Raw genomic sequence first — 27,429 nt, 5'->3', positions numbered from 1 at the left:
CTAGGCGACTGATGACCTCAGAAGTTAAGTCGCATAGTGCTCAGAGCCATTTGAACCATTTGAAGCCTCTTTTCTTAAAAAAAGAAGAAAAAAACTACAGTGTAGATCTGCACTAAATTTAACATTCAGAAATTAAACAAGAAGTACGGAAAAAAGAGGGTTTGGCACTTCCCTAGTAAGAGAAGCATTAGAAGTTCGATTAAAAACTCAAGAAAGGCTGCAGGAGAACGCATAACGTCTACAACCAAAAGTGCATATCTACACAAGCGCACACACCCACCCATCTGACCACCCGACCATACACACACACACATACACACACACACACACACACACAACACACACACACAGAAGCACACACACTCTTAACCACATTTTATCCCTTCTTTTGAGACCTTTGGAGTGGTAGTCGCAAACGTGATACCCAGCCTTTAAATCGTTTTGTTTTCCTGTGGGTGGCTGAGGAAGACATTTCAGACACATTCCCACTCAGAATCGACAGAGAATGACTTCAGGGGCTGCCACAAATGGCATCAATGAAACCACCTTTTTCTTTGGGGCCTTGATTCGCACAGATTTTGCGGTGAAAATCGACAGTTCACAGTGTGATTAGCAGCAGGACGATGTTCCTGACAACACCACCCGGATGATTCAACCCTACTCTAAGGACATTATGAGTCAGCAACCTCATTGAACGTGAATGCACCTCTCTGGAGTGCAGAGCAACTGCAGCTACTGCTCTGGTGTATAGAGTGGAGCCACTATGGCCCATTCAAAGCCATTCAACGAAATTTTAAAAGGATCTGAAGCAGCAAAGGATGGATGTGCTTTTTCCGCCCTCCTGTGGCGTTATTGTGCAGTGGTACAACATTGATAGATGCATGAACAAAATGACAAAGGTCCCTCTAAGACCTTCCAATCTGGCAACACGCTCAGTGCCAACTGCGTGCCTTTCTTGAACGCTTTAAAAATGTACCTGTACATAGACAAACTGTGATAAGACTCCTGGGCACCTATAGACATGCTGCGCTGCTGAGCCTAAGCGTGCTAGCAGACATGGGAAACTGGAGGGATGTCAAGGGCACCTAGGACTCTCATCGCAATTTATCTCTGTACAGGTACATTTTTAAAGTGCTCAACAAAGGCAGGCAGGTGGTACTGAGGTTGTTGCCAAATTGGGAAGTGTTAGAGGGACCTCTTCCATTTTATTCACACATCTGTCAACATTGTACCATGATCACTTCACTGGGGGGACGGGGGGGGGGGGGGGGGGGGAATGAAACAGGAGAGCTGAAAAAGTATAAGCACCCTTTGCTGTTTCCGAACACATTAAAATTTCGTCGAGTGGTTTTTAAGGACCATAGTGCTTCCATCCTATACACCAGAGCAATAACTGCCGTTACTCTGCGCTCCAGAGGGGTGCAATCACGTCCACTGGGGTTGCTGACCCATGATGCCCTTACAGTAGGGTTGAATCGTCCGGACAGTGTCAGCAGTGTGAAGGGTTGTCAATAATGGCGTCCTTTTGCTCATCATAGTGCCAATTGTCGTTTTTGACTGCGAAATGTGTGGGAATAAGCACCCCAAGGAAAAGGGTAATTTCACTGACGCCTTTCATGCCACTTTCTGAGGTCTTTTGGTGTCGATTCTGAACGGAGGTGTGTCTGAAATGTTATCCTCGGGCATCATAAAAAAAACGCGTACTTTAAACATTAGGCGTCTCGGCTCTGACCTCCATTGCAAAGGCATCAAAATGAGTGGTGAAATGGTAATAATAGGGGATGTGTGTCTGAAGCGACGCCGAGCCAGAAGACGACATAGCAGGGCACCACGCTTTTGTACGATTACAGAGGAGGGTTGTAGCCATATTTCAAATTTCTGCGTCGTAGTGGGAGACAATAAAGCGTTTCGAAAAAGTGTCCCTTTAATCGTGTTGCGCAGACTAGTAGACAGGAATCTGTTTCGTCAAGAGATAAACTTTTGGGTAGAACGATGTTCCAAGAAAACTAGGAACGAACTGGACTGAAGAAAGAAAAGAAGCCATATGGAAGATCAGGAAAACGACTTTAGAAGCACTGCGTGATCCATATGAGGTCACATGCAAACAATAATAATAATAGCAATAATGAAGCGAATTTATTTGTTCTTTCTAAATTATTAACAGTACATACATTACTTATTAGAAACAGAAGAAAAATTTCGTTAGTTACGAGTAGAGACAATAACAACTATTGATTAAGACGCTCAAGTCAGGTTTAACAGCTTTGACATATCCTATGGCCAAGACGTTAAGAGATTACAGCCTGCTATCAACCAAGACACTGCTGTTCCTGGCAAAGCTTTTTTGGCATTTGAATAAGCATCCCTCAACCTGTACTTTGAAAATCCTTCAAAATATCCAAATGGGAGTCCATTTTTATCCTCTTAACTTGAAGGCAGCTATTGCTTTAACTAGCTGTGCTGTACCAATGTACCTGCTGTGCTTGGCACCAAAATCAACTGAACTTTTGTAGTGTAAGAGACTGAGCTTTCATTTAAGAAAGGAAGGTACAGTCAGATGAGGTGTTCTTATATATGTGAGATCCATTTTTCATCACACTTATTATTGTGTTAAACATTATTAAGCATTCTAGCTCAAACAGTCTTGCTCCAGTCCCTAGCTTGCAAAAGTTGGATGACTTCAGTCAAATAGCATACTTGCTTTAGCATCATCTCGCCAACGTTTGAGATCCTATTATACCGTAGCATAGTTGAAGCAAAAGCTGAATTGCTGGACATGAGCAAGTTGTGTAGGCACTGTTGCCAAGTGCACTTTACCAATAGACATCTGATCTGCAGTAGTTGTTTCTTCATCATGCTGCTTGAACGAAACGTCATTGTAGACATGGCACTGTGATGACAGGATGCATTTACAGTGGCCAGGGAACAGTTCTTATTGTTGGCAGAAGATAGGAACGCGAGAGGTAGGAGAACTCACATACTTCTCCAAGTTAATTTTTTAAGCTGTACTTTTTTTAACTGGTCAGATTTTGTATCCCCTCAGCACCTGTGCCCTTGGCAGCAGCCTATCTTACCATGCCTTTGTTACTGTCCTGCTCAGCATGCCTGCAGGCAGGAACAGATAGTGTAGGCTACTCACGAAACAGCCCGATTTCTCATGTACTGTGGGTGCGTGATCTGCTTGACTACCCCTGGCCACCTGTTATTGACCATTACACACACTCTATAGTCCTATGGTCAAACTGCAACTCTGTCTGCACATCAGCCATTTGCTCACTTGTGTCCATGCTACCTGGTTGTCCCCAGGCAGGCATCCAAGTTGGAACAACCTGATTGAAGGTGTAAGAGGAGGTTGTCCATCATATGCTCACAGGTGACTGAAACATTACATAGTCCAAACAGCATAACTTTGAACTCATTGATGTTATCAAGGCAATCTTCTCCTGGACAGCCCGTCAACATTGATTTACTGGTAGCCTGTCTACATATCTATAATTGAGAAATACATTGTCCCTTTCAGGGAGTCTAGGGTGTCAAGAATGTGTGGAAATGAGTAGAGATATTTTTTCATGATTTTATTCATTCGGGAAGAAGAAGTCTGTAAGGTAGATGGTGAGGACTGTCAAATTCACAGTCATGTTGCAATACCTGAAGTCTGGTCATGTCAGATGACTAACTAGAAATCATTCACATATGAATTATACTGAACTGCAATCACTTAAATATTGTGGAAGGAACCCTAGTCAAATAACTAAAATAATAAGATCCAGCTTGTGTACGCAGCCAATAATCAAACTTGCAAATTCAGTCCCAGTCAAGACCAAAATACTGCATGGATTGCAAAACTGTGACAACCACCAGAAAACAAACAATACATGCCCTTAAATAAAATGTTACTTCCAAGCACAAAGATAGGAGGAACTGTGAACCTATGCTATACCAGCCTGTACACATGACTACCTAACTAACTAAACTCAGCCATATAAGTAGACAAATCCAAACACAAGAGGCATCTCAAATTTTAGAAACAAGCAGTTTTAATTATATAGTCAACAAACATTAAGTACTGGTAAGGACATACATTTAAGAGCAAGCCACAGTCTATGAAGAAATATTTCAGGGATCCAAGAAGTCCATTGTGAAATTAATATATTAAGAGTACCAGTGGTCAGCTACAAAATTTGTCTCCATTTTTGCATTGTGATTATATCATTATGGCACGGTGTTAACTGATGTACCAATCCTGTCACAATTACCCTGCAACATCGTAGTGGAGTCAGGATATGGCCAATGGTAATTAATCTGAAGATAAGCTGAAATTCTGGTCTGCCACATGCACTGTGTCACATGTTATAAAACTGCACAGTAAGCTATACAAGCTGGTCTGCTACCCATTAGGAATATTGTCACTAAGATTTTATCACAAGCTGAAGCATACTGGAAACAATTTTGATACTAAGTAGCAGCAGATATAAGCATACTTACGCACACACAAAAATGGTAGCTTCCATTCATAACTAGATGTTTCCTTACATGGAAAAAGATAAAAAAACAATGGTAGAACACTGTGTTATGTCATCTGTTACATAATTATTTATCAATTAGAACAGTCAGATCCCCATAATATTAGTAACTAATATTTTAATCAGTCTATAAATAAGCAGCCACACTGAAAAACCAAAATTTTGTAATTACAGGTAACAGAAGAATGTCTAAGAAATCTAATATTTGTAAACTGTGTTGATGGAGAGAAAAAATATGAAGAAGTTTTAAATTTTGATAAATTTTTGAATGTAGCAGTGACAGCTCTTGACCAGTACAACAAAGATCAAACCAATAAATTGAATATTGTTTTATTTAAGTAAGTATTAACTTTCCATAAATGCATTATTAATTAAACATTACTTTTTGATTGCACAACAATTACACTCCAGAATCTGTGGTTGTCTTTTCTTCTTCTGGTATTTGTTTTACTAGCAAGATTTATCTTTACTACCTTAAATAAATATTGGGTACTCAAACATGTTTACAAAACAAAAGAAGTAACAAGTTTCTGTACATTTTCTTACCTGACCTGTAAGGAATCAGTCATCAAACTTTAGTTTAGTTTCAGTTACTGATTTAGCTGAGGCATATGTGCCTCCTGCTGACTGTATTTGCAACCACTTGTTCTCACACAGACCATGTTGATAAGTTTACAGGTGTTATACACTATCTAAGTGAAGATATGTTCACATGCAGACCATCTTATTTCATTTACTGTTGCTGGCCTGAATTTGCTAATCCATTGTCTACTTCTCAGCTCATTGCTTTATTTTTCATGTGTGGTTTTGGTGGTTTCTGCGCCGCATATGGTTGATATTTTAATGGTACTGATATCAGCGATGAGTTGTTTCTACTTTTCAGCTCATTGTTTTATTTTTCATGTGTGTGTTTGGTGGTTTCTGCACCACACATGGTAGATGTTTTAATGGTACTGATATCAGCGATGCATATTTTGGAAGGTTGACTATCTATATGTGTTGTGTCAGGATAGTGTGACACATACTTATTGGCACAGTTTTCAATCAGTATATTTGCTAATCTTGTGAATGAGAACAAGAGGCAAAATTAGGTTAGACCAGGGGGAGGGAAAAACAAACCATTTTAACAGCACGGAGCATAATAGGGATAGGGTTGTAGACCCATCCAGAGCTGAGATGATTAACTTTTCATGGAACAGTGAGACACAAACATAGATATAAAGAGAAACAGTAGATGAGGTGACAGATACAAGTGAATATGAAGATGCAGTTGCTAAAACACAAAATGTTTCATTAGGGGATTACAATAGGCTGGTAATGCCGCCAAACTGCCAAGCCTCAGAGCATTCATGCACTTCGACACTGTAATGAGTCATGGGGAGGAATAATCAGATGGACATTATACTAGAATGCTTAAAGCAGACAGAAGAGAAGAAGCAGGAGTCTGAAGGGAGAAGGCAGGAAGAAGTTATGGAGTCAGAAAGAAACTAAGGACTTAGAAAAAGAGATTGACAGGACACCTGTATGAAATCAAAGATGAAGTGACACACATTAGGTATCTGTCAGCTGAGTCTAAACAAATAGTGACTGAAGCTAAGAATGATACATCAGTAGCCAGACCAGATACAGTCAGAGACAAGAAAGTGGTGTTAGTAGCCAAAGAACATCAACAAATGTAGCGTGTCAAAATAAGAAATTTCTGTTCATATTACAAATACAAGGTCAAAAGATAGTAGAGAAAACTCAAGAAGAAATATCAGAGAACTTGATGAGAATAGACATGATAGATGCGCAGCAAGCAGAAATGCCGTATGGCATTAAATAAATGAGGGGTCAAATAGAGCAGGTGGAAGATCAAGTTGGAAAAAGTTCAAAGAGAATGACAACCATGTGAAACATGTGGAGCAGGAAATAAAAAAGAGAGGATTGTGGTCCAGCATAACAGAACTGATGTTTACAGTAGAATTCCCAGCAGGTCATTCGGTACAGGTATTTCCAGCACTAATCACTACACAATGAGCTGTGACATGGAGAACCACCTGGTACATAGTTGTGCCCCACTCAGGAGATGTGATATCTATCTGAACACCTAGAAATTTGAACTGTTCAGTTTCAATAGTCATATGTCCACTCTGTGAAATTAAAACATCAGGTTTTGTTGAATTGTGTGTTAGAAACTGTAAAAACTGAGTCTTACCGTGATTTTGTGTTAAGTTTATTTTCTACAAGCCATGAACTTTGGTCATGACTTGTACTATTTGAAACCAAGTCAATGTTCCACACAACTGCCTATTAACTTTCCTACATAGTTTGTAATTATATGTGACATCTGTTTGAGTATAAAAGCCTTTTAGTGTTAAACATCAAACAGAAATATTTTAGAGTTACCTGTAATACTAGAGGGCATATCATTTATATAAATAATGAACAGGAATGGCCCCAACACTGATCCCTGAGGCAGCCCCCACTTGACTGTACCCCACTCAGACCCCACATCACAGCCCTTCTCAACACTGTGAATAATGACTTTTGCTGTCTGTTGCTAAAGTAAGAGGTGAACCAGTTGTGAACCATTCCCCGTATTGTGTAATTGTCCAACTTCGGGAGCAATATTTTGTAATCAACACAATCAAATGCCTTAGTTAAATCAAAAAATATGCCTAGTGTTTGAAACCTTTTATTTAACCCATCCAGCACCTCATAGAGAAAAGATAATATAGCATTTTCAGTTGTTAAATGACTTCTAAGGCTGAACTGTACATTTGATAGGAAATCGTGTGATATAAAATGGTGAATTATAATTACATACACAGCCTTTTCAATAACTTTGGCCAACACTGTTGGCATAGAAATAGGTCTAAAATTGTATACATTATCCCTTTCTCCCTTTTTTAAAGCAGCTTTACTACCGAGAACTTTAATCGTTCAGGAAACTGACCATTCGTAAAGCAAAAATTACAAATATATCTAAATACAGGGCTAACATGGGCAGCACAGTACTTTAATATTCTGCTAGGCACTCCATCATATCCAGCAATTTAGACAGATATCTTCAGCAATTTAATTATTGACTCACTCTCCCCCTTGTCTGTGTCGCAGAGTATTTCAGACATCAATCTCGGAAAGGCATTTGCCAAGAAAGTTATATGATTCCCTGTAGAAGCAAATTTTTATTTAATTCACCAGCAATGCTCAGAAAAAACTGTACACATATCTGGTTTATCAGTAACAGAAGTACATTTACTGTGAACTGACTTTATATTGTCGACCATGTGCTACTGACTAGACACTTCCTTCACAACCGACCATATTGTTCTAATTTTATCCTCTGAATTAGCTATTCTGTTTGCATACCACATACTGTTTTCCTTCCTAATAACATTTTTAAGCACCTTACAATACTGCTTGTATTGGGCTACTGTAACGTGATTGTGACTACTTCTAACGTATTGTTATAATTCCCACTTTTTTCTACATGATATCCTTATCCCAGTAGTCAGCCACCTGGGCTGCCTATTACTGCTAGTACCCCACTTATAACGTTTTAATGGAAAGAAACTCTCAAAGAGCATGAGAAATGTGTTAAGGAAAGCGTTATATTTATCATTTATGTTGCTGGCACTATAAACATACCACCACTCTTGTTCCTTGAAAAGGTTTATAAAGCTCTCTACTGCTGTTGGATTAACTTTCCTACATAGTTTGTAATTATATGTGACATCTGTTTGAGTACAAAAGCCTTTTAGTGTTAAAATTTTTGCATTATTGTCTGAAAGGCCATTCACTCTTTTACTAACAGAATGCTCATCTAGTAATGAAGAATGAAAAAAAATTGTCTATGGCAGTGATACTGTTCCCCTGCAACCTAGTTGGAAAAAAACACAGTCTGCATCAGATCGTATGAATTTAGGAGATCTACCAACATCCTTTTTCTTGCACCATCATATACAAAATTTATATAGAAGGCACAACATATAACTAATTTCTGGTACTTCCTACGAACTGAATCAAGAACCCTGTCTAGCTTGAGCAGAAATGCTCTGAAGTCAGAGTTATGGGACCTGCAAACAACAACAATTAGAAGTTTAGTTTCACTAAATTCAACTGCCCCTGCACAACATTCAAATATCTGTTCAGTGCAGTGTAGTGATATGTCTATGGACTCAAATGGAATACTATTTTTTATGTACACAGCCACTCTCCCTCTCCCACCCTGGAAGGAACTCCTTGAAAATTAGCCAGCTAATGTGTATCCTGGTAAAGGAGGCTTCTGAATTGTCAAATTATTTAAGTGGTGCTCCAATATAACAACAATTTCAGAGTCAACACCTTGTCTCCTACTGTTGAAGAGCGATTCGGGGATGGTGATTGCATCTTCCAACATGATCGAGCACCTGTTCATCATGCACAGCCTGTGGTGGAGTGGTTACATGACAATAACATCCCTGTAATGGACTGGCCTGCATAGAGTCCTGACCTGAATCCTATAGAACACTTTGGGAAGTTTTTGAATGGTGACTTTATACCAGGCCTCACTGACCGACATCGATTGCTCTCCTCAGTGTAACAGTCCATGAAGAATGGGCTGCCATTCCCCAAGAAACCTTCCAGCACCTGATTGAATTTATGTCTGTGGGAGTGGAACCTGTCATCTTGGGTAAGGGTGGGCCAACACCATATTGAATTCCAGCATTACCGATGGAGGGCGCCACAGACTGTAAGTCATTTTTGGCCACGTGTTCGGATACTTTTGATCACATAGTGTATATGTGAATGACCTCCCTTCTAATCTGAAACAAAAAGCTAAACTGACACTGTTTGCTGATGATACATGTATCATTATTAATCCAGTAAAACAAGTCTAATAAAAAATGATTGAAACAATGTCTTTGAAAAAGTTATTAATTGGTTTTCTGTGAATGGACTTGCTCTGAATTTTGAAAAAACATGGTACATCCAATTTCCTACTCCAGGGAGTATGTAGTTCCTTCAGTAAAAGTAACACATCAATAGAAGTCAGTAGCCAGTGTAGAGCATGCTAAGTTTCTGGGTGTAAATATAGATGGGAACCTTAACTGGAAAATTCATATATTGGATCTCCTAAAGTGACTAGGTTCAGCAACTTTTGCAATCAGAATAATTTCCAATTTTGAGAATATAGAAATTAGTAAGCTAACATACTTTGCATATTTTCACTCTCTGATGTCATAAAGAATAATATTTTGGGGTAACGCAACACTTAGCCAAAAGTATTCACTGCTCAAAAGAAAGTGGTTAAAATAATGTGTGAGGCTCATAGTCACACATCTTGTAGGCATCTCTTTAAAAGGTTAGGAATTTTTACAAGAGCCCCACAGTACATTTACTCAGTAATTAAATTTGTTCTTAACAACATAGACCACTTTAAAAACAACAGTGATATTCATGATTATAATACCAGGAGAAAGAAAGACTTACACTATTCTCTACTTAACCTATCTTCAGCATAGAAAGGGGTAAAATATGCTGCTGTAAAACTTTTCAGTAAATTACCAGATGAAGTAAAATGTCTAACAGACAGCAATAATAGTTTCAAAAATAAACAGAAATCATATCTCCTTGACAACTCCTTCTATACCATAGATGAATTCTTGAACAGGAATAAATAAATCTATAGGTATAATATATGCATTCTGAGCCATTTAAGGGAATGGAGTAGTATAATGTTCCATTCGGATCATTACATTTAGCTTAACTTTCTATTGCCTGGAGTTCATTTGATGAAAGAATATAACAGTTTCCAACTTCACAAAATTTATTAACAACTGAACTGCATACTTGTCACATTAACAAAAATACTGAGTGACATACTTCACAGATGTCTTTGACTGACTGACAAAACAACAACTCAACAACAGACTTTTTGAAGCCTTATTTTAACAATAAATTTCAAAATAACCCATGATTAATTTTGTACAATTTTGATATTACAATTAAAATTTACAGAATGTAAAGGAACTGATGTTACAGCCGAATAAGGTATAAAATACAATATAGTATTACATAAATTTGTTAGTATTATCTGTAGTTTTAAATATAAAAATCAATGTGAACTTTAATTGCAATAATGACTCTTGTATTATTTTAGTTACATAATTAATTACACTTAGGATTTGGTTACTAACATTCAATGACAGTGCAGATCTCATGCTTTATCCGACTAGATATGTAAAATTTACCAATAAGGCCCCAAATTCTGAAAATTGGAAAGTTGTGTGATATGAGCAATTGGAGAGATAATTAGACATGTAATTACAAAGGATATTAACTATAGAGGAGGACATAAAAATAGATAACAAATGAAAATATATCTCCTGGTAATGAGTTTTAAGCCGTTTCTCAAGATGATGAGGTTCTCTGTGTCAACCCACCAATCAACTGCAATTAAGGTAATTAGAGGCGCCAGCCACTTGTGCCAACATTTCCACAGCCTCTTAATATTTGCCACCAAATTGGAATACATTTTAATTTCTTGATCAAACATTTAACTCAGCACCTGTACATAATTTTGTTAATGACAACAATCCCCTGACAATCATGATAATATACGTCCTTCCAGAACATTCTACATGCTTTCACAATGAATATAAAGTGTTTTAGCAAATTGGACAGAATGATGTATATAAAGACACAGATACAAGTCCCTTGGAATCACTGACTCATCCGACAGCCACCCGGATGCATAAAAAAAGGTGGTATAAATCACTTCATTAGAGTCTTGGGGAAGGCTGTATTGTTATAGTAGGTAATAAAAATTTTAAACTAAAAAAAAAAAAAATTCGATTCTTGTGTTCATTTTTTATGCATCTGATACGTTTCACATTGTAACAGTTACCTTGAGATTGATCAACGGAACACATAACTAACTATATAACACTTTGCATCATAATGGTTATGAGTTACTCTCTTAATCTACAACTACATAATTATATACCCTGTAAATCACTGAGAAATGAAGGTTGCCACCTGTTTTAGCTACTAAGGAGTGTGTGTGATCATTCCATTTTCCTGTTTCACAAATTGTAAAACCCATATATCAGTAAGAGTTCACCCATTCCAGTTGTGATTCACTGATACTATAGTCACAGGATACTTCTTTCTGTTTTTTGTTCAGTGAATAATTTTAAATTTGTGATTTCTTAAACCAAGTATATATCAATAAGAGTTCACCCACTCCAGTTGTGATTCACTGATACTATAGTCACAGGATACTTCTTTCCATTTTTTGTTAAGTGAATAATTTTAAATTTGTGATTTCTTAAACCAAGTTACAAATCATTGCATCACACTGAAATATTACCTAGATCTTTCCTGAGAGTACATCCATCTCTAATACCCTTGTTGTTGGTGGGATGTATTTTCAGCACCAAAAAATCAGTAACATCCCTAGAGTTTGAATATATTTAATGTTTGTTACCATATTAGAATGGTGTTACAATTTATGTGTTTTTTTTAGTATTAAATTTCTTGATGATTATGTAACACTATAAGTGTGAAATACTTTCAGAACAGAATATTTCTGTTTGTTTTGCATGAAGGTAAGCAACTCTTTTAGAGAATAAAACATATTTTCTGCAAAAAAATTTGATCACATTCAGTGTTTCACTTACAATAAAACATAATTGTTCAAGCCTGAGAATGGAACCTTCATCTAGCATGGATGGAGTACATGACAGCAAGGCTGCACTGGTGTGTGCCACAGGAATGCTCATCCGGTGGTGGTACTGCCATCGAGTGAAACTGGCACCCCTGTATTGCCTTCTCAAGGATGGCACTGAATACAAATTTTTAGGTCATGGTGGTGGTGTTTACGGGTATGCCACCACATGCCACCCCTTCTCTCTTAGGGTAGCTGATGCAACAGGCATCTGTGAACAAAGCCAGGGAACCCACCGTGTGGGTCCACTGGTGATGGGCTATCATAGCTGAGGGCATTACAGGGTCTACCCAAGTGCCGATGCAGCCATGGCAGTGGGCAAATGGCAGCTGGAGGTCGATGGTGTTCGTCTCCATCAGCTCATTTGCACCCAAAGTGGTGTCACCTTCATAAGGCTATATGGTTAGCTGTCTCCTGCCGAGTTGGGCATACGATTGGAAGTTGCTCACATGGTAGTGGGCCGGGCACAGTAATGACACCTCAGGTGGAAATGATGCAGAAGACGTGTCATTGATATTGGTGGATGGAGGTTGCAATGATTGGGAAGTGCCATGCAGTGCTCCTGCGAAAGGACAACATCCAGGTAGCTGCCATTGGACAACATTAGAGGGTCCCTCATAGCCAGCAGCTGCATCTCATCATCACCATCACCCAACAGTGCATCAGCTGGAGGTGTATCCATAATGCCAGACCCCTGGTGTGGTGCAGCACTCACAGTAGGGCTCCCTACTCCTTTGTGCTGGACCACTGACGCGGTGGTTCAGGGCCACACTGGGAGTGCAGGTGATTTTGGTGGTGGAAGAGTGGCACCCCCCCCCCCCCCCCCCCCTGTCATATACTGTGAACATCTGCTGACTGCACATCAAATGCATGATTTCTGGCACCCATCCAGTCCACTGACCGAAAGTTTGTGTGCAGACAGGGTCAACCAGATCATACCATGAAGCACGCTAACACGTCCGAGGCCACAGCACAGGCCAGAGCAGATGAAGCAGATGTCCAATGAATATTTCTGCTATGCTGCAACCATTCAGTGGTACGATCCCGTAGGTGCTGAGAAACAGAGACAACACCTAGGGCACTGACAAATCCGTCAAGCATTTGTTTAACTGAGTCTTCAATGTGCCCATCACATACTCTGCCTCCTCATTCAACTGTGGATGAAATGGAGCAGAAGTGGATGCAGAAAGCCTGAAACAATGCTGAAACAAACTATGGGCCACTATTGGAGATGATAATCCTGGACAGCCCTTTGATCACAAAAATCTGGGTTAAGCTCTTACAGTAGTTTCTGCCATGGTTGAGCTCATGCTCATGACATATGCAACTACTGTCAACTACATGGAATTACATAAGGTGGCCTTCTCAGTATCTAAATCAGTGTGAGGCCGATAGACAAATCGCCATGCGAGGACCTTTATGCAGATGACACACCAGTGGCCACACTGTAGGGGAACCAGTATGTGAGCTCACAGGGCTGGAGGAACAATGACATGGGGATCATCTGAGTTTGTGCTAAGGAAGAGTGCACTGTTGATGACTGCCAGCTGATGGTGGAGGTGTGGTGCCAACCTGACAGATCGCAGGATTCTGACAGGTGGACTGGACTACGGGATGGGTCATTATTAGAAGTTGACTAACTGCTTGCTGCAAATGATTATCTCTCTGAAAACAGACAACCTCAGCTTTGAGAAAGGCCAGCTCAGGTCCCATGAGCAATAGTAGCAACGAGTCCACATTTGCATACTGCACTGTTGATCTATAGTGAATCTCATAGTGATACACACACGAAACCATAACCCATCACTGGAGTCTTTGTGCTTTCCTGTCTTGAAAGTGTGAATAAGAACTAAAAAGTATCATAAACAGCTTATGATCAGTGATGATATGTAATTTGTTGCCATAGAAGAAGGCACAGAACTTTCAGCCTGCATATACAGTGGCCTAAGCCTCCTTATGGATTTGAAAATAATTGTGTTACAAGACTGTCAATGTCTTGGAGGCATACGCAGAAGGCTATTCAGAACCGTCAGCATCTTTGTGAACCAAGACTGCCCCAACCCATGGGGAAGCATCTGTGGAAAGCAGTAACTTAATTCAGATGAACGCTCTGTTGCAATCCACCAACCAAATGAAAGGAAAACTTTTTTTAATACTAGTTTTTGAGTGCTGTGTTGGGGAGATATTTTGAATAACTGACTTTACCCAGAAATGACAGTAGTTCCTTAAGGTTCCATAGTGGATGTAGGTTGGAAATTACCATCACATGCTCTTACATAGGTTTGATGCCACCTGTAAAAAGACAGTAGCCCAAATATTCAATTTCATCTAAAAAAAGTTCAATTTTTGTAAATTGCAGTTAAGACCTGCTTCTCGCAGCTTAGTGAATGGGATACTAAGGTTATCAAGGTGTTCATGCCATGAGGGACTGATGACAATAATGTCCTCAAGATAATTTGTACAGCACGGGAAATCCCATGTAAGCTGTTCTAAAGATGTCTGTAAAATTTTGGGGGCACTCATGATGCATAAAGGCAGGTAGGTATATAGGTATAGCCTGAAGGGAGTCTTAACAACCATAATTTGCTTAGAGGCAGAATTGAGACAAAGCTGCAGGTATGCCTCTGCCAACTCAGCTTTCAAAAAACACTCAGTGTCTGCAAGCTTTTATTAGTGTCTATATATATATATATATATATATATATATATATATATATATATATATATATATATATATATATATATATGTATATGTATATGTACACTCCTGGAAATGGAAAAAAGAACACATTGACACCGGTGTGTCAGACCCACCATACTTGCTCTGGACACTGCGAGAGGGCTGTACAAGCAATTATCACACGCACGGCACAGCGGACACACCAGGAACCGCGGTGTTGGGCGTCGAATGGCGCTAGCTGCGCAGCATTTGTGCACCGCCGCCGTCAGTGTCAGCCAGTTTGCCGTGGCATACGGAGCTCCATCGCAGTCTTTAACACTGGTAGCATGCCGCGACAGCGTGGACGTGAACCGTATGTGCAGTTGACGGACTTTGAGCGAGGGCGTATAGTGGGCATGCGGGAGGCCGGGTGGACGTACCGCCGAATTGCTCAACACGTGGGGCGTGAGGTCTCCACAGTACATCGATGTTGTCGCCAGTGGTCGGCGGAAGGTGCACGTGCCCGTCGACCTGGGACCGGACCGCAGCGACGCACGGATGCACGCCAAGACCGTAGGATCCTACGCAGTGCCGTAGGGGACCGCACCGCCACTTCCCAGCAAATTAGGGACACTGTTGCTCCTGGGGTATCGGCGAGGACCATTCGCAACCGTCTCCATGAAGCTGGGCTACGGTCCCGCACACCGTTAGGCCGTCTTCCGCTCACGCCCCAACATCGTGCAGCCCGCCTCCAGTGGTGTCGCGACAGGCGTGAATGGAGGGACGAATGGAGACGTGTCGTCTTCAGCAATGAGAGTCGCTTCTGCCTTGGTGCCAATGATGGTCGTATGCATGTTTGGCGCCGTGCAGGTGAGCGCCACAATCAGGACTGCATACGACCGAGGCACACAGGGCCAGCACCCGGCATCATGGTGTGGGGAGCGATCTCCTACACTGGCCGTACACCACTGGTGATCGTCGAGGGGACACTGAATAGTGCACGGTACATCCAAACCGTCATCGAACCCATCGTTCTACCATTCCTAGACCGGCAAGGGAACTTGCTGTTCCAACAGGACAATGCACGTCCGCATGTATCCCGTGCCACCCAACGTGCTCTAGAAGGTGTAAGTCAACTACCCTGGCCAGCAAGATCTCCGGATCTGTCCCCCATTGAGCATGTTTGGGACTGGATGAAACGTCGTCTCACGCGGTCTGCACGTCCAGCACGAACGCTGGTCCAACTGAGGCGCCAGGTGGAAATGGCATGGCAAGCCATTCCACAGGACTACATCCAGCATCTCTACGATCGTCTCCATGGGAGAATAGCAGCCTGCATTGCTGCGAAAGGTGGATATACACTGTACTAGTGCCGCCATTGTGCATGCTTTGTTGCCTGTGTCTATGTGCCTGTGGTTCTGTCAGTGTGATCATGTGATGTATCTGACCCCAGGAATGTGTCAATAAAGTTTCCCCTTCCTAGGACAATGAATTCACGGTGTTCTTATTTCAATTTCCAGGAGTGTATAATCAATCGGGTCCCCAACCGGGAGGTAATGTCATCTTGACACAACATTTCGGCGGCCCACGTGGCCGCCATCTGCCAGTGAGTAAGCCGTCGCACTAACTCGTATATATATATACACTCCTGGAAATTGAAAAAAGAACACCGTGAATTCATTGTCCCAGGAAGGGGAAATTTTATTGACACATTCCTGGGGTCAGATACATCACATGATCACACTGACAGAACCACAGGCACATAGACACAGGCAACAGAGCATGCACAATGTCGGCACTAGTACAGTGTATATCCACCTTTCGCAGCAATGCAGGCTGCTATTCTCCCATGGAGACGATCGTAGAGATGCTGGATGTAGTCCTCTGGAACGGCTTGCCATGCCATTTCCACCTGGCGCCTCAGTTGGACCAGCGTTCGTGCTGGACGTGCAGACCGCGTGAGACGACGCTTCATCCAGTCCCAAACATGCTCAATGGGGGACAGATCCGGAGATCTTGCTGGCCAGGGTAGTTGACTTACACCTTCTAGAGCACGTTGGGTGGCACGGGATACATGCGGACGTGCATTGTCCTGTTGGAACAGCAAGTTCCCTTGCCGGTCTAGGAATGGTAGAACGATGGGTTCGATGACGGTTTGGATGTACCGTGCACTATTCAGTGTCCCCTCGACGATCACCAGTGGTGTACGGCCAGTATAGGAGATCGCTCCCCACACCATGATGCCGGGTGTTGGCCCTGTGTGCCTCGGTCGTATGCAGTCCTGATTGTGGCGCTCACCTGCACGGCGCCAAACACGCATACGACCATCATTGGCACCAAGGCAGAAGCGACTCTCATCGCTGAAGACGACACGTCTCCATTCGTCCCTCCATTCACGCCTGTCGCGACACCACTGGAGGCGGGCTGCACGATGTTGGGGCGTGAGCGGAAGATGGCCTAACGGTGTGCGGGACCGTAGCCCAGCTTCATGGAGACGGTTGCGAATGGTCCTCGCCGATACCCCAGGAGCAACAGTGTCCCTAATTTGCTGGGAAGTGGCGGTGCGGTCCCCTACGGCACTGCGTAGGATCCTACGGTCTTGGCGTGCATCCGTGCGTCGCTGCGGTCCGGTCCCAGGTCGACGGGCACGTGCACCTTCCGCCGACCACTGGCGACAACATCGATGTACTGTGGAGACCTCACGCCCCACGTGTTGAGCAATTCGGCGGTACGTCCACCCGGCCTCCCGCATGCCCACTATACGCCCTCGCTCAAAGTCCGTCAACTGCACATACGGTTCACGTCCACGCTGTCGCGGCATGCTACCAGTGTTAAAGACTGCGATGGAGCTCCGTATGCCACGGCAAACTGGCTGACACTGACGGCGGCGGTGCACAAATGCTGCGCAGCTAGCGCCATTCGACGGCCAACACCGCGGTTCCTGGTGTGTCCGCTGTGCTGTGCGTGTGATCATTGCTTGTACAGCCCTGTCGCAGTGTCCGGAGCAAGTATGGTGGGTCTGACACACCGGTGTCAATGTGTTCTTTTTTCCATTTCCAGGAGTGTGTGTATATATATATATATATATATATATATATATATATATATATATATATATATATATATATATATATATATATATATACACATATACGAAGGAAAAATATATCTAAAAACAAAGATGATGTGACTTACCAAATGAAAGTGCTGGCAGGTCGACAGACACACAAACAAACACAAACACACACACACAAAATTCAAGCTTTCGCAACAAACTGTTGCCTCATCAGGAAAGAGGGAAGGAGAGGGAAAGATGAAAGGATGTGGGTTTTAAGGGAGAGGGTAAGGAGTCATTCCAGTCCCGGGAGCGGAAAGACTTACCTTAGGGGGAAAAAAGGACGGGTACACACTCGCACACAGACACACATATCCATCCATACATATACAGACACAAGCAGACATATTTAAAGACCTTGTGTCTGTATATGTATGGATGGATATGTGTGTCTGTGTGCGAGTGTGTACCCGTCCTTTTTTCCCCCTAAGGTAAGTCTTTCTGCTCCCGGGACTGGAATGACTCCTTACCCTCTCCCTTAAAACCCACATCCTTTCGTCTTTCCTTCTCCTTCCCTCTTTCCTGATGAGGCAACAGTTTGTTGCGAAAGCTTGAATTTTGTGTGTGTGTGTTTGTGTTTGTTTGTGTGTCTGTCGACCTGCCAGCACTTTCATTTGGTAAGTCACATCATCTTTGTTTTTAGATATATATATATATATATAAAATAGAGGGATACATTCCACGTGGGCCGGCCGAAGTGGTCGCGCGGTTCTGACGCTGCAGTCTGGAACCGCGAGACCGCTACGGTCGCAGGTTCGAATCCTGCCTCGGGCATGGATGTGTGTGATGTCCTTAGGTTAGTTAGGTTTAACTAGTTCTAAGTTCTAGGGGACTAATGACCTCAGCAGTTGAGTCCCATAGTGCTCAGAGCCATTTGAACCATTTGAACCATTCCACGTGGGAAAAATATATCTAAAAAGAAAGATGATGAGACTTACCAAACAAAAGCGCTGGCAGGTCGATAGACACACAAACAAACTCAAACATACACACAAAATTCTAGCTTTCGCAACCAACGGTTGCCTCGCCAGGAAAGAGGGAAGGAGAGGGAAAGACGAAAGGATTTGGGTTTTAAGGGAGAGGGTAAGGAGTCATTACAATCCCGGGAGCGGAAAGACTTACCTTAGGGGGAAAAAAGGACAGGTATACACTCGCACACACACACATATCCATCCACACATATACAGGCACAAGCAGACATTTGTAAAGGCCTATTTAAGGAATTTAAAATTTGGTCCCTCCCTGGTTTCTTCATTTATGAATCTATTAGTTTTCTTAAGTCACATCAAGAATTCTCTACTCTTAACAGCGAAGTAAATATCTATGAAACCATAAACAAGCATGATTTTCACAGAGACATTCATTCAAGAGTCCTGTATCAAAATAGTATGATGTATCTTCCAAAAATAATGTTCACTGACTTGTCTAAGGAAATAAAAATACTGCAGGACTCACATAAATGTAAAAAAATTAAAGAAACTATTGTTAAGTAAAATTTACTATAGTATTGATGAATTTCTTCTGCTCTCATTAATAAACAGTCACAAATGCCTACACAGTACTTGGGACAGAAAGTTGGCTGAAACCACATGTAAACATTAATGAAATTCTAAACTCAGATTGGAATGTATACTGCAGAGACAGGCTGGACAGTGAAGGGGGAGGATTGTTTATAGTGATAAGAAGTGCAATAGATCCGAAATGTGAAATAATTTGGGTGAAGGTCACGGTTAAAGCAGGATCAGACATGGTAATTGGATGTCTCTATACACCCCCTGGCTCAGCAGCTGTTGTGGCCGAGCAGCTGAAGGATAATTTGGAAAATATTTCGAGTAGATTTCCCCACCATGTGATAGGTATGGGTGGAGATTTTAATTTGCCAGATATAGACTGGGAGACTCAAACGTTCGTAACGGGTGGCAGGGACAAAGAATCCAGTGAAATGTTTTTAAGTGCTTTATGTGAAAACTACCTTAGGCAGTTAAACAGAGAACTGACTCATGGCGATAACATATTAGACCTTCTGGTGACAAACAGACCCGAACTATTTGAAACAGTTAATGCAGAACAGGGAATCAGTGATCATAAAGAGGTTACTGCATCGATGATTTCAGCCATAAATAGAAATATTAATAAAGGTAGGAAGATTTTTCTGTTTAGCAAAAGTGACAAAAAGCAGATTTCCGAGTACCTGACGGCTCAACACAAAAGTTTTGTCTCAAATACAGATAGTGTTGAGGATTAGTGGACAAAGTTCAAAACCATCGTACAATATGCGTTAGATGAGTATGTGCCAAGCAAGAATGTAAGAGATGGAAAAGAGCCACTGTGGTACAACAACCAAGTTAGAAAACTGCTGCGGAAGCAAAGGGAACTTCACAGCAAACATAAACATAGCCAAAGCCTTGCAGACAAACAAAAATTACGCAAAGCGAAATGTAGCGTGAGGAGGGCTATGCGAGAGGTGTTCAATGAATTAGAAAGTAAAGTTCTATGTACTGACTTTGCCAAAAATCCTAAGAAATTTTGGTCTTATGTCAAAGCAGTAGGTGGATCAAAACAAAATGTCCAGACACTCATTGACCAAAACGGTACTGTTTCACAGAGGAAGACTGCACTGTAGTTCCTTCTCTAGATTGTCGCACAGATGACAAAATGGTAGATATCAAAATAGATGACAGGGGGATAGAGAAAGAATTAAAATCGCTCAAAAGAGGAAAGGTTACTGGACCTGATGGGATACCAGTTCAATTTTACACAGAGTACATGAAGGAACTTGCTCCCCTTCTTGCAGTGGTGTACTGTAGGTCTCTAGAAGACTGTAGCGTTCCAAAGGATTGGAAAAGGGCACAGGTCATCCCCATTTTCAAGAAGAGACATCGAACAGATGTGCAGAACTATAGACCTATATCTCTAACATCGATCAGTTGTAGAACTTTGGAACACATATTATGTTGGAGTATAATGACTTTTCTGAAGGAATCAGCATGGGTTTTGAAAAAGACGATCGTGTGAAACCCAGCTCACGCTATTCGTCCGCGAGACTCAGAGGGCCATAGACACGGGTTCTCAGGTAGATGCCATGTTTCTTGACTTCCGTAAGGTGTTCGATACAGTTCCCCACAGTCATTTAATGGACAAAGTAAGAGCGTATGGACTATCAGACCAATTGTGTGATTGGATTGAAGAGTTCCTAGATAACAGAACACAGCATGTCATTCTCAATGGAGAGAAGTCTTCCGAAGTAAGAGTGATTTCAGGTGTGCCACAGGGGAGTGTCGTAGGACAGTTGCTATTCACAATATACACAAATGACCTTGTGGATGACATCAGAAGTTCACTGAGGCTTTTTGTGGATGATGCTGTTGTATATCGGGAGGTTGTAACAATGGAAAATTGTACTTAAATGCTGGAGGATCTGCAGCGAATTGACGCATGGTGCAGGGAATGGCAATTGAATCTCAATGTAGACAAGTGTAATGTGCTGCGAATACATAGAAAGAAAGATCCCTTATCATTTAGCTACAAAATAGCAGATCAGCAACTGGAAGCAGTTAATTCCATAAATTATCTGGGAGTACACATTACGAGTGATTTAAAATGGAATGATCATATAAAGTTGATCGTCGGTAAAGCAGATGCCTGACTGAGATTCATTGGAATAATCCTAAGGAAATGCAATCCGAAAACAAAGGAAGTAGGTTACAGTACACTTGTTTGCCCACTGCTTGACTACTGCTGAGCAGTGTGGGATCCGTACCAGATAGGGTTGATAGAAGAGATAGAGAAGATCCAACGGAGAGCAGCGCGCTTCGTTACAGGATCATTTAGTAATCGTGAAAGCGTTATGGAGATGATAGATAAACTCCAGAGGAAGACTCTGCAGGAGAGATGCTCAGTAGCTTGGTACGGGCTTTTGTTGAAGTTTCGAGAAAATACCTTCACCGAGGAGCCAAGCAGTATATTGCTCCCTCCTACGTATATCTCGCAAAGAGACCATGAGGATAAAATCAGAGAGATTAGAGCCCACACAGAGGCATACCGACAATCCTTCTTTCCATGAACAATACGAGACTGGAATAGAAGGGAGAACCGATAGAGGTACTCAAGGTACCCTCCGCCACACACCGTCAGGTGGCTTGCAGAGTATGCATGTAGATATAGATGTAGATCAAACGAGATAGGTCATATCATTTGATTTATTCCTATGAAATATTGTTATTTAACCTATATGTATAAGAAAGACAACAAATTTGTGCAAGTCTGTAAAGCCTACGTTAAAAAATGATGTTATTTCCCATAGTTATTAGAAATATAAATTGCTCTCACTCAATATTTCTGTATGACAATCCCTATACGATATACTTGATAAAAGGGATGATAGTAAATTGAAGTGAATTGAAGTGTTTTCAAGTGTTTGGTAGTAATTGAGAGAATGAATGAAGAAAACCAAGGTCACAAGAGAAGTACTGGGCCAGTGTCATTAGGTCAATGTTAGGGGAATTCATGGACAGTTTGAATGTAAAACTGGGCAAACAGAACAACAACATTGTCAGTTTAAGGGTAAAATGAATAAAAGTGGTTGTGGCATTAAAAAGGAATTTAAGAATGGAATTAGCAGCTTGAAGCTAGATTTCAGTAAGTATGTTAAATTCTTAAATGATAAGATATTCTGTAAAAGTTTGTTTGAAAAAATCTTAGAATAAATGGCTAAACACTCTGATTCAAAATTAGATACTTTCAGTACTGACAAGCTATTGAGTGAAAATGTAATTGAAAACCACTGTAACAAGGAGATGGAAGTCACTGTTGTTGATCAAGATGATTTAACAGAAGTGCTATAAACTTGTTCCTGTAATTACAGTAACGGAATTATTCTGAATTCAAAGCAAACAGCTATTGTTGGCCTTAAAAATTTGAGGTTAGTTAAAGGGCTAATGTAAATAATTATACTTTTGAAGATATTGAAACTGGATGTGTAAAAGTAATATATGACATTGTGGACAGAGTTGATGATATTGTTGGAGGAAAGAGAAGGACTTGTATAACTAACTATAAGGTAAACAAATTGCAATTAGTAACCTCTGATGCAAACAATTTTGTGATGAAAAATGTGTAGGTTAGGAAGATGAAGGATGCTAAAGTAAACAGAGCTGTTGGTAAATACTCAGTATTCAATGTCTGTAAAAATTTTGAAGTTGACAGTGAATTAAATAATTTTGAAAAAGTAATTTTCAATTCAAATGTGCAGACAGCAATTTTCAGGGTGTACAGTATGTTCAAGAGAATTATAGTTGTAATATGCAGTATGTTCAGAGATTTTGTTAGCTAGAGATCTCTGTTTGCAATTGATTTGAATAGTAAGAACAGAATTTCACACTGTATTGCAGAACTACATGGAGGTGTAGGGGATTAGAGTCATTGCAAACCCAAGAACAGATAGGGGTTCAGTGGACTACACTGAACACAATATGTGGCAGGTAGCGCCTCCCCAGCTGGGTGATCCCATCTGTACTGGTGTTCACAAAAATACGTCACCATATTGCCATTCAGGTTAAAGTAAATAATTTCAAGACAAAGTAAGTAATATTGTGTTGTAATTTTAAAGTGTGTGACATTATTGAGAAGTGGATGAGGATGGTGGTTGAATTACAATGCACACACATTCACTTTAATAAATATATTGCAGATAAACCCACTCATACTCTGTGCAGAATGGCACTAGCATCACATTATAGTGTTTGCACTGAGATGTTTTTGGCACAAATTACACAGGTGCACCAAAGAGCACACAAAGAAAAGAGAAACATCATGCAGAAATCTCTTTAGTGTCCAAGTACACTGGAAGTGGCACTGAATTCAAATGATGGCCACTGCATTGCCAGACAGATTTGCAACACTTTCCCTCAGTGTCTATATAAGAGAATAACTTAGTAGTCCCATGCTGCTAAAATCCAGTATTAAACATACGAACACAAATGAGACAAAATTTAGCTGTCAGGTTGTCTGACAGAAGATAATACTTATTTTAATCCTAACATATCTCTGAATATCTCAGTTTTAATACTGTTGAGATCTTTAGTTAAAATGTCTGCCACACTCTCGTCTGTTGACACATACTTAAGAAAACTATCGAAGACAGTCTGCCTGACTTTTTGATACTGCAGCCTAAAATGTTGGTCCTTTCTGATACACTCATTTTCTTGGTAATCTCAGTGGCATGTGTGTAGTCAGCATTGACTTACATGGGCAGTATAACAAATTCCGAGCACTTTATCTCATTTAGAAACTCTACAAACCATTCCAACTCCTTATGTGTCTCAAACATGGCAATGTATTCAGCTTCTACTGTGGAGGTCACTACAATGGATTGTTTTCTACTCTTCCAGCTTATTGCTGCTCCAGCTAACAAAATTGCATGCCCTATTACAGACTTACTATCAGCTCAGTCATTTTCCCAGTCAGCATCACTAGATGCACTGGTATCAGAACAATTGGCTCAGTACAGAAACTCAAATCTTTACATTGCTGCATGTAGCAAAACACCTTTTTTACTCTGGCCCAGTGAGAAACACTTTGTGTATAACTGAATTGACCCAACCTTCTCACAAAAAGGCAATATCAGATCAAGTACATGTGGAGATATATAGGAAACAATCCACCCCCTATTGGTAGAAGTTTCGGTCAAATGCTTGTCATTCTTGTCTTCAGCAATAAGGTTCTCTTTACATGGTGTAGCTTGCTTTCATGCATTTTAAATTCTATGAGTGTCTGCTGAATGTAGTTACTTTGGCTTAACTTCACATGTTCTTGAGACTGTTCAATTTCAAGTCCTAGAATAAACAACATTTCATGTTAATGTGGCATTTCAAAACATTCTTGAATGTTGAAATCATCAACACGAACCCCAATGATTAAATTATTACAGAAGAACGCACAAGGATTTTTTTTCATACAGTTTCAAGTCTAACTTTATCATCATATAACATAAAAAATGATTCCAATCCTTATCTGTCAGGTGAAGCCCAAATATACTCTTATTCAATAAGCACACTTTATACCCCAACCTGAAAAAATTTGGTTGCTCCAAGAAAATGGTGCCACGTATGGGGCTATCTAGATAAGTAACTTCTATATCAATGTGTTTGATTTTCCACCCCCTTAGTACTGCACTTGCTATCGGAATCCTCAAGCTGCTTTGTCCAATCATTGGGCTGTAGCTTTCCCTGTAATCTAATCCAAATATCTGCCTATAACCCAAAGCTACTAGCCTTGTTTCAGATTTAGTGATGTCACCTTCTTTGTTTTATTTTGTTGTAACTACTCACTTAGTCCCTACATCTACAGCCTGTATCAGCACCCACAACCTCCATGTCCTATGAACCCTCCACAGGCATAGTGCAACTTACAGCAAGCTGTCATTTATATCAAGGTGATCCATGTGAAAAGGTGTCCAATGTGATTATAGCCACACAACAGAAATTCAAAGACTCTGAACAAAGAATGGCAGTTGGTGCTAGTTGCATGGGACATTCAATTTCAGAAATCATCAGGGAATTGAATATCCCAAGACCCACAGTGTGAAGACTGTGTCAAGAATACCAAATCTCAGGCATCACTTCTCACCACGGACAACAGTGGCTGATGGCCTTCACTTAATGACCGGGAGTAGTTATGTTTACATAGAGTAGTTAGTGCTAACAGACAAGCAACACTGGGTGAAATAACCACAGAAATCAATGTGGAATGTGTAATGATCGTAACTGCTTGGACAATGAGGCAAAATCTGGCATTAATGGGCTATGGCAGCAGATGACCAATGCATGTGTCTTTGCTAACAGCATGACATCACCTGCAGCACCTCTCCTATGATAGTGAACAAATCAGTTGGACTGGAAAATGGAGGCTTGGTCAGATGAGTCCTGATTCCACTTAGTAAGAGCTGATGGTAGGGTTTGAGTATGGTGCACAGTCCATGAAACCCTGCATCCTAGGTGTCAATAATGCACTGTGCAAGCCAATTTTGGCTCCATAATGGTGTGGGCTGTGTTTAGATGACTGGATTGGGTTCTCTGGTCTAACTGATCATTGACTGGAAATGGTTATGTTCAGCTACTTAGAGACTATTTTCAGCCATTCATGGACTTTATTTTCTCAAACAACGATGGAATTTTTATTTACGACAGTGGACCATGTTGCTGGGCCACAGTTGTTCACAATTGGTTTGAAGAACACTTTGGAGAGTTTGAACAAATGATTTGACCACCCAGATCACGCAACATGAATCCCACAAACATTTATGGGACACAATCGAGAGATCCGTTTGTGCACAAAATCTTGAATGAGCAGCACTTTCGCATTTATGGATGCCTATAGAGGCATCTTGGCTCAGTATTTCTGCAGGGGGCTTCCAGTGACTTGTTGAGTCCATGTAACATCAAGCTGCTGCACTACACTGGGAAAAATGAGGTCAGACACAATATTAAGAAGTATCCCATGACTTTTGTCACCTTAGTGTATAACCTGTATGATTGGTGAGGACATGTCTGTTCATGAAGGATCATCTGAAACCCTCCTCCCCATCAACTTACCTGCTTGAAATTGACTATAATCTCTCTGTCTATCCCTGCAAATTGTTACCTTCCTCTGGTACTCCCTTGCCTCTCCTCCTCGCCATGACAAATGGATCCATAATCACAACCTGTTGTTCCCACACCAGGTCCATTGACCTCAGCTTTGATGGAGATTTTTCATGGACCTACTGTGGCCAACATGAAGGATCCTGTCATTGATGCCAACTTCACACGCCCACTCTGTCCTCTTCCTTGATCCGATGAATAGCCCTATCATCAACGGCATGTCTTGCAATTCTATTCCTTGCAGAGCACATACTCTTATCCATTCTGCCATCAAGCAAGTGTCCTATTCCTACCATTTTACTGACCTGATCTCCTCCCAGAATTTCCTCTCCTCATTAGCCCTTCCATCACCCCTCCAGAAGGTACACAATAGTACATTGTACTATGTTGCAATGATTCTGGGCCCCTTCTGCCACCCTCACTGCCTTCCACTGGGTAAGCAAGAGCTGTGCACACCAAATTGAAGCAGTGATCACCACTCTTGTACTCTGCCCTTCAAAGAGCCCATGTGCCTCTGCCCTACATCTCATCCCAAAACCAAATGGCACTTTGCACCTGTGTAGTAACCTTCAGGCTCTCGGCACTGGTATGACCCCCGACCATTACCCAGAGCCCCTCTTCCACAGCTACAGTCACAATCTGTCTGGCACAACCATATTCAGGTAGGTACAGTGCACAAAAACCTTTACACAGATTCCAGTCACCCCATAGGCTGTGGAGAAGAAGGCAATAAAGAAACCCTTTGGTCTTTTCAAATGTGTGTTTATGACCTTCTGGCTGTGCAACGTACATGTCTG

The 27,429-nt window shown here is 41.2% G+C and overlaps 1 protein-coding gene across 1 annotated transcript in view; it reads left to right on the top strand.

Annotated features, from left to right (window-relative positions):
- LOC126184477 (dynein axonemal heavy chain 7-like) overlaps positions 1–27,429 on the top strand; it is a 1,143,184-nt gene that overhangs the window by 692,829 nt on the left and 422,926 nt on the right. Inside the window, exon 30 of the mRNA XM_049926869.1 lies at positions 4,698–4,861. Coding sequence (XP_049782826.1) covers positions 4,698–4,861 — 164 coding nt within the window. The remainder of the gene's footprint in view (positions 1–4,697; positions 4,862–27,429) is intronic.

The sequence above is a fragment of the Schistocerca cancellata genome, chromosome 4 (assembly GCF_023864275.1).
Source record: "Schistocerca cancellata isolate TAMUIC-IGC-003103 chromosome 4, iqSchCanc2.1, whole genome shotgun sequence".
Classification (NCBI taxonomy): Eukaryota; Metazoa; Arthropoda; class Insecta; order Orthoptera; family Acrididae; genus Schistocerca; species Schistocerca cancellata.
The sequence above is the reverse complement of the archived record's forward strand: the minus strand, read 5'-3'. Positions and strand labels throughout refer to the sequence as shown.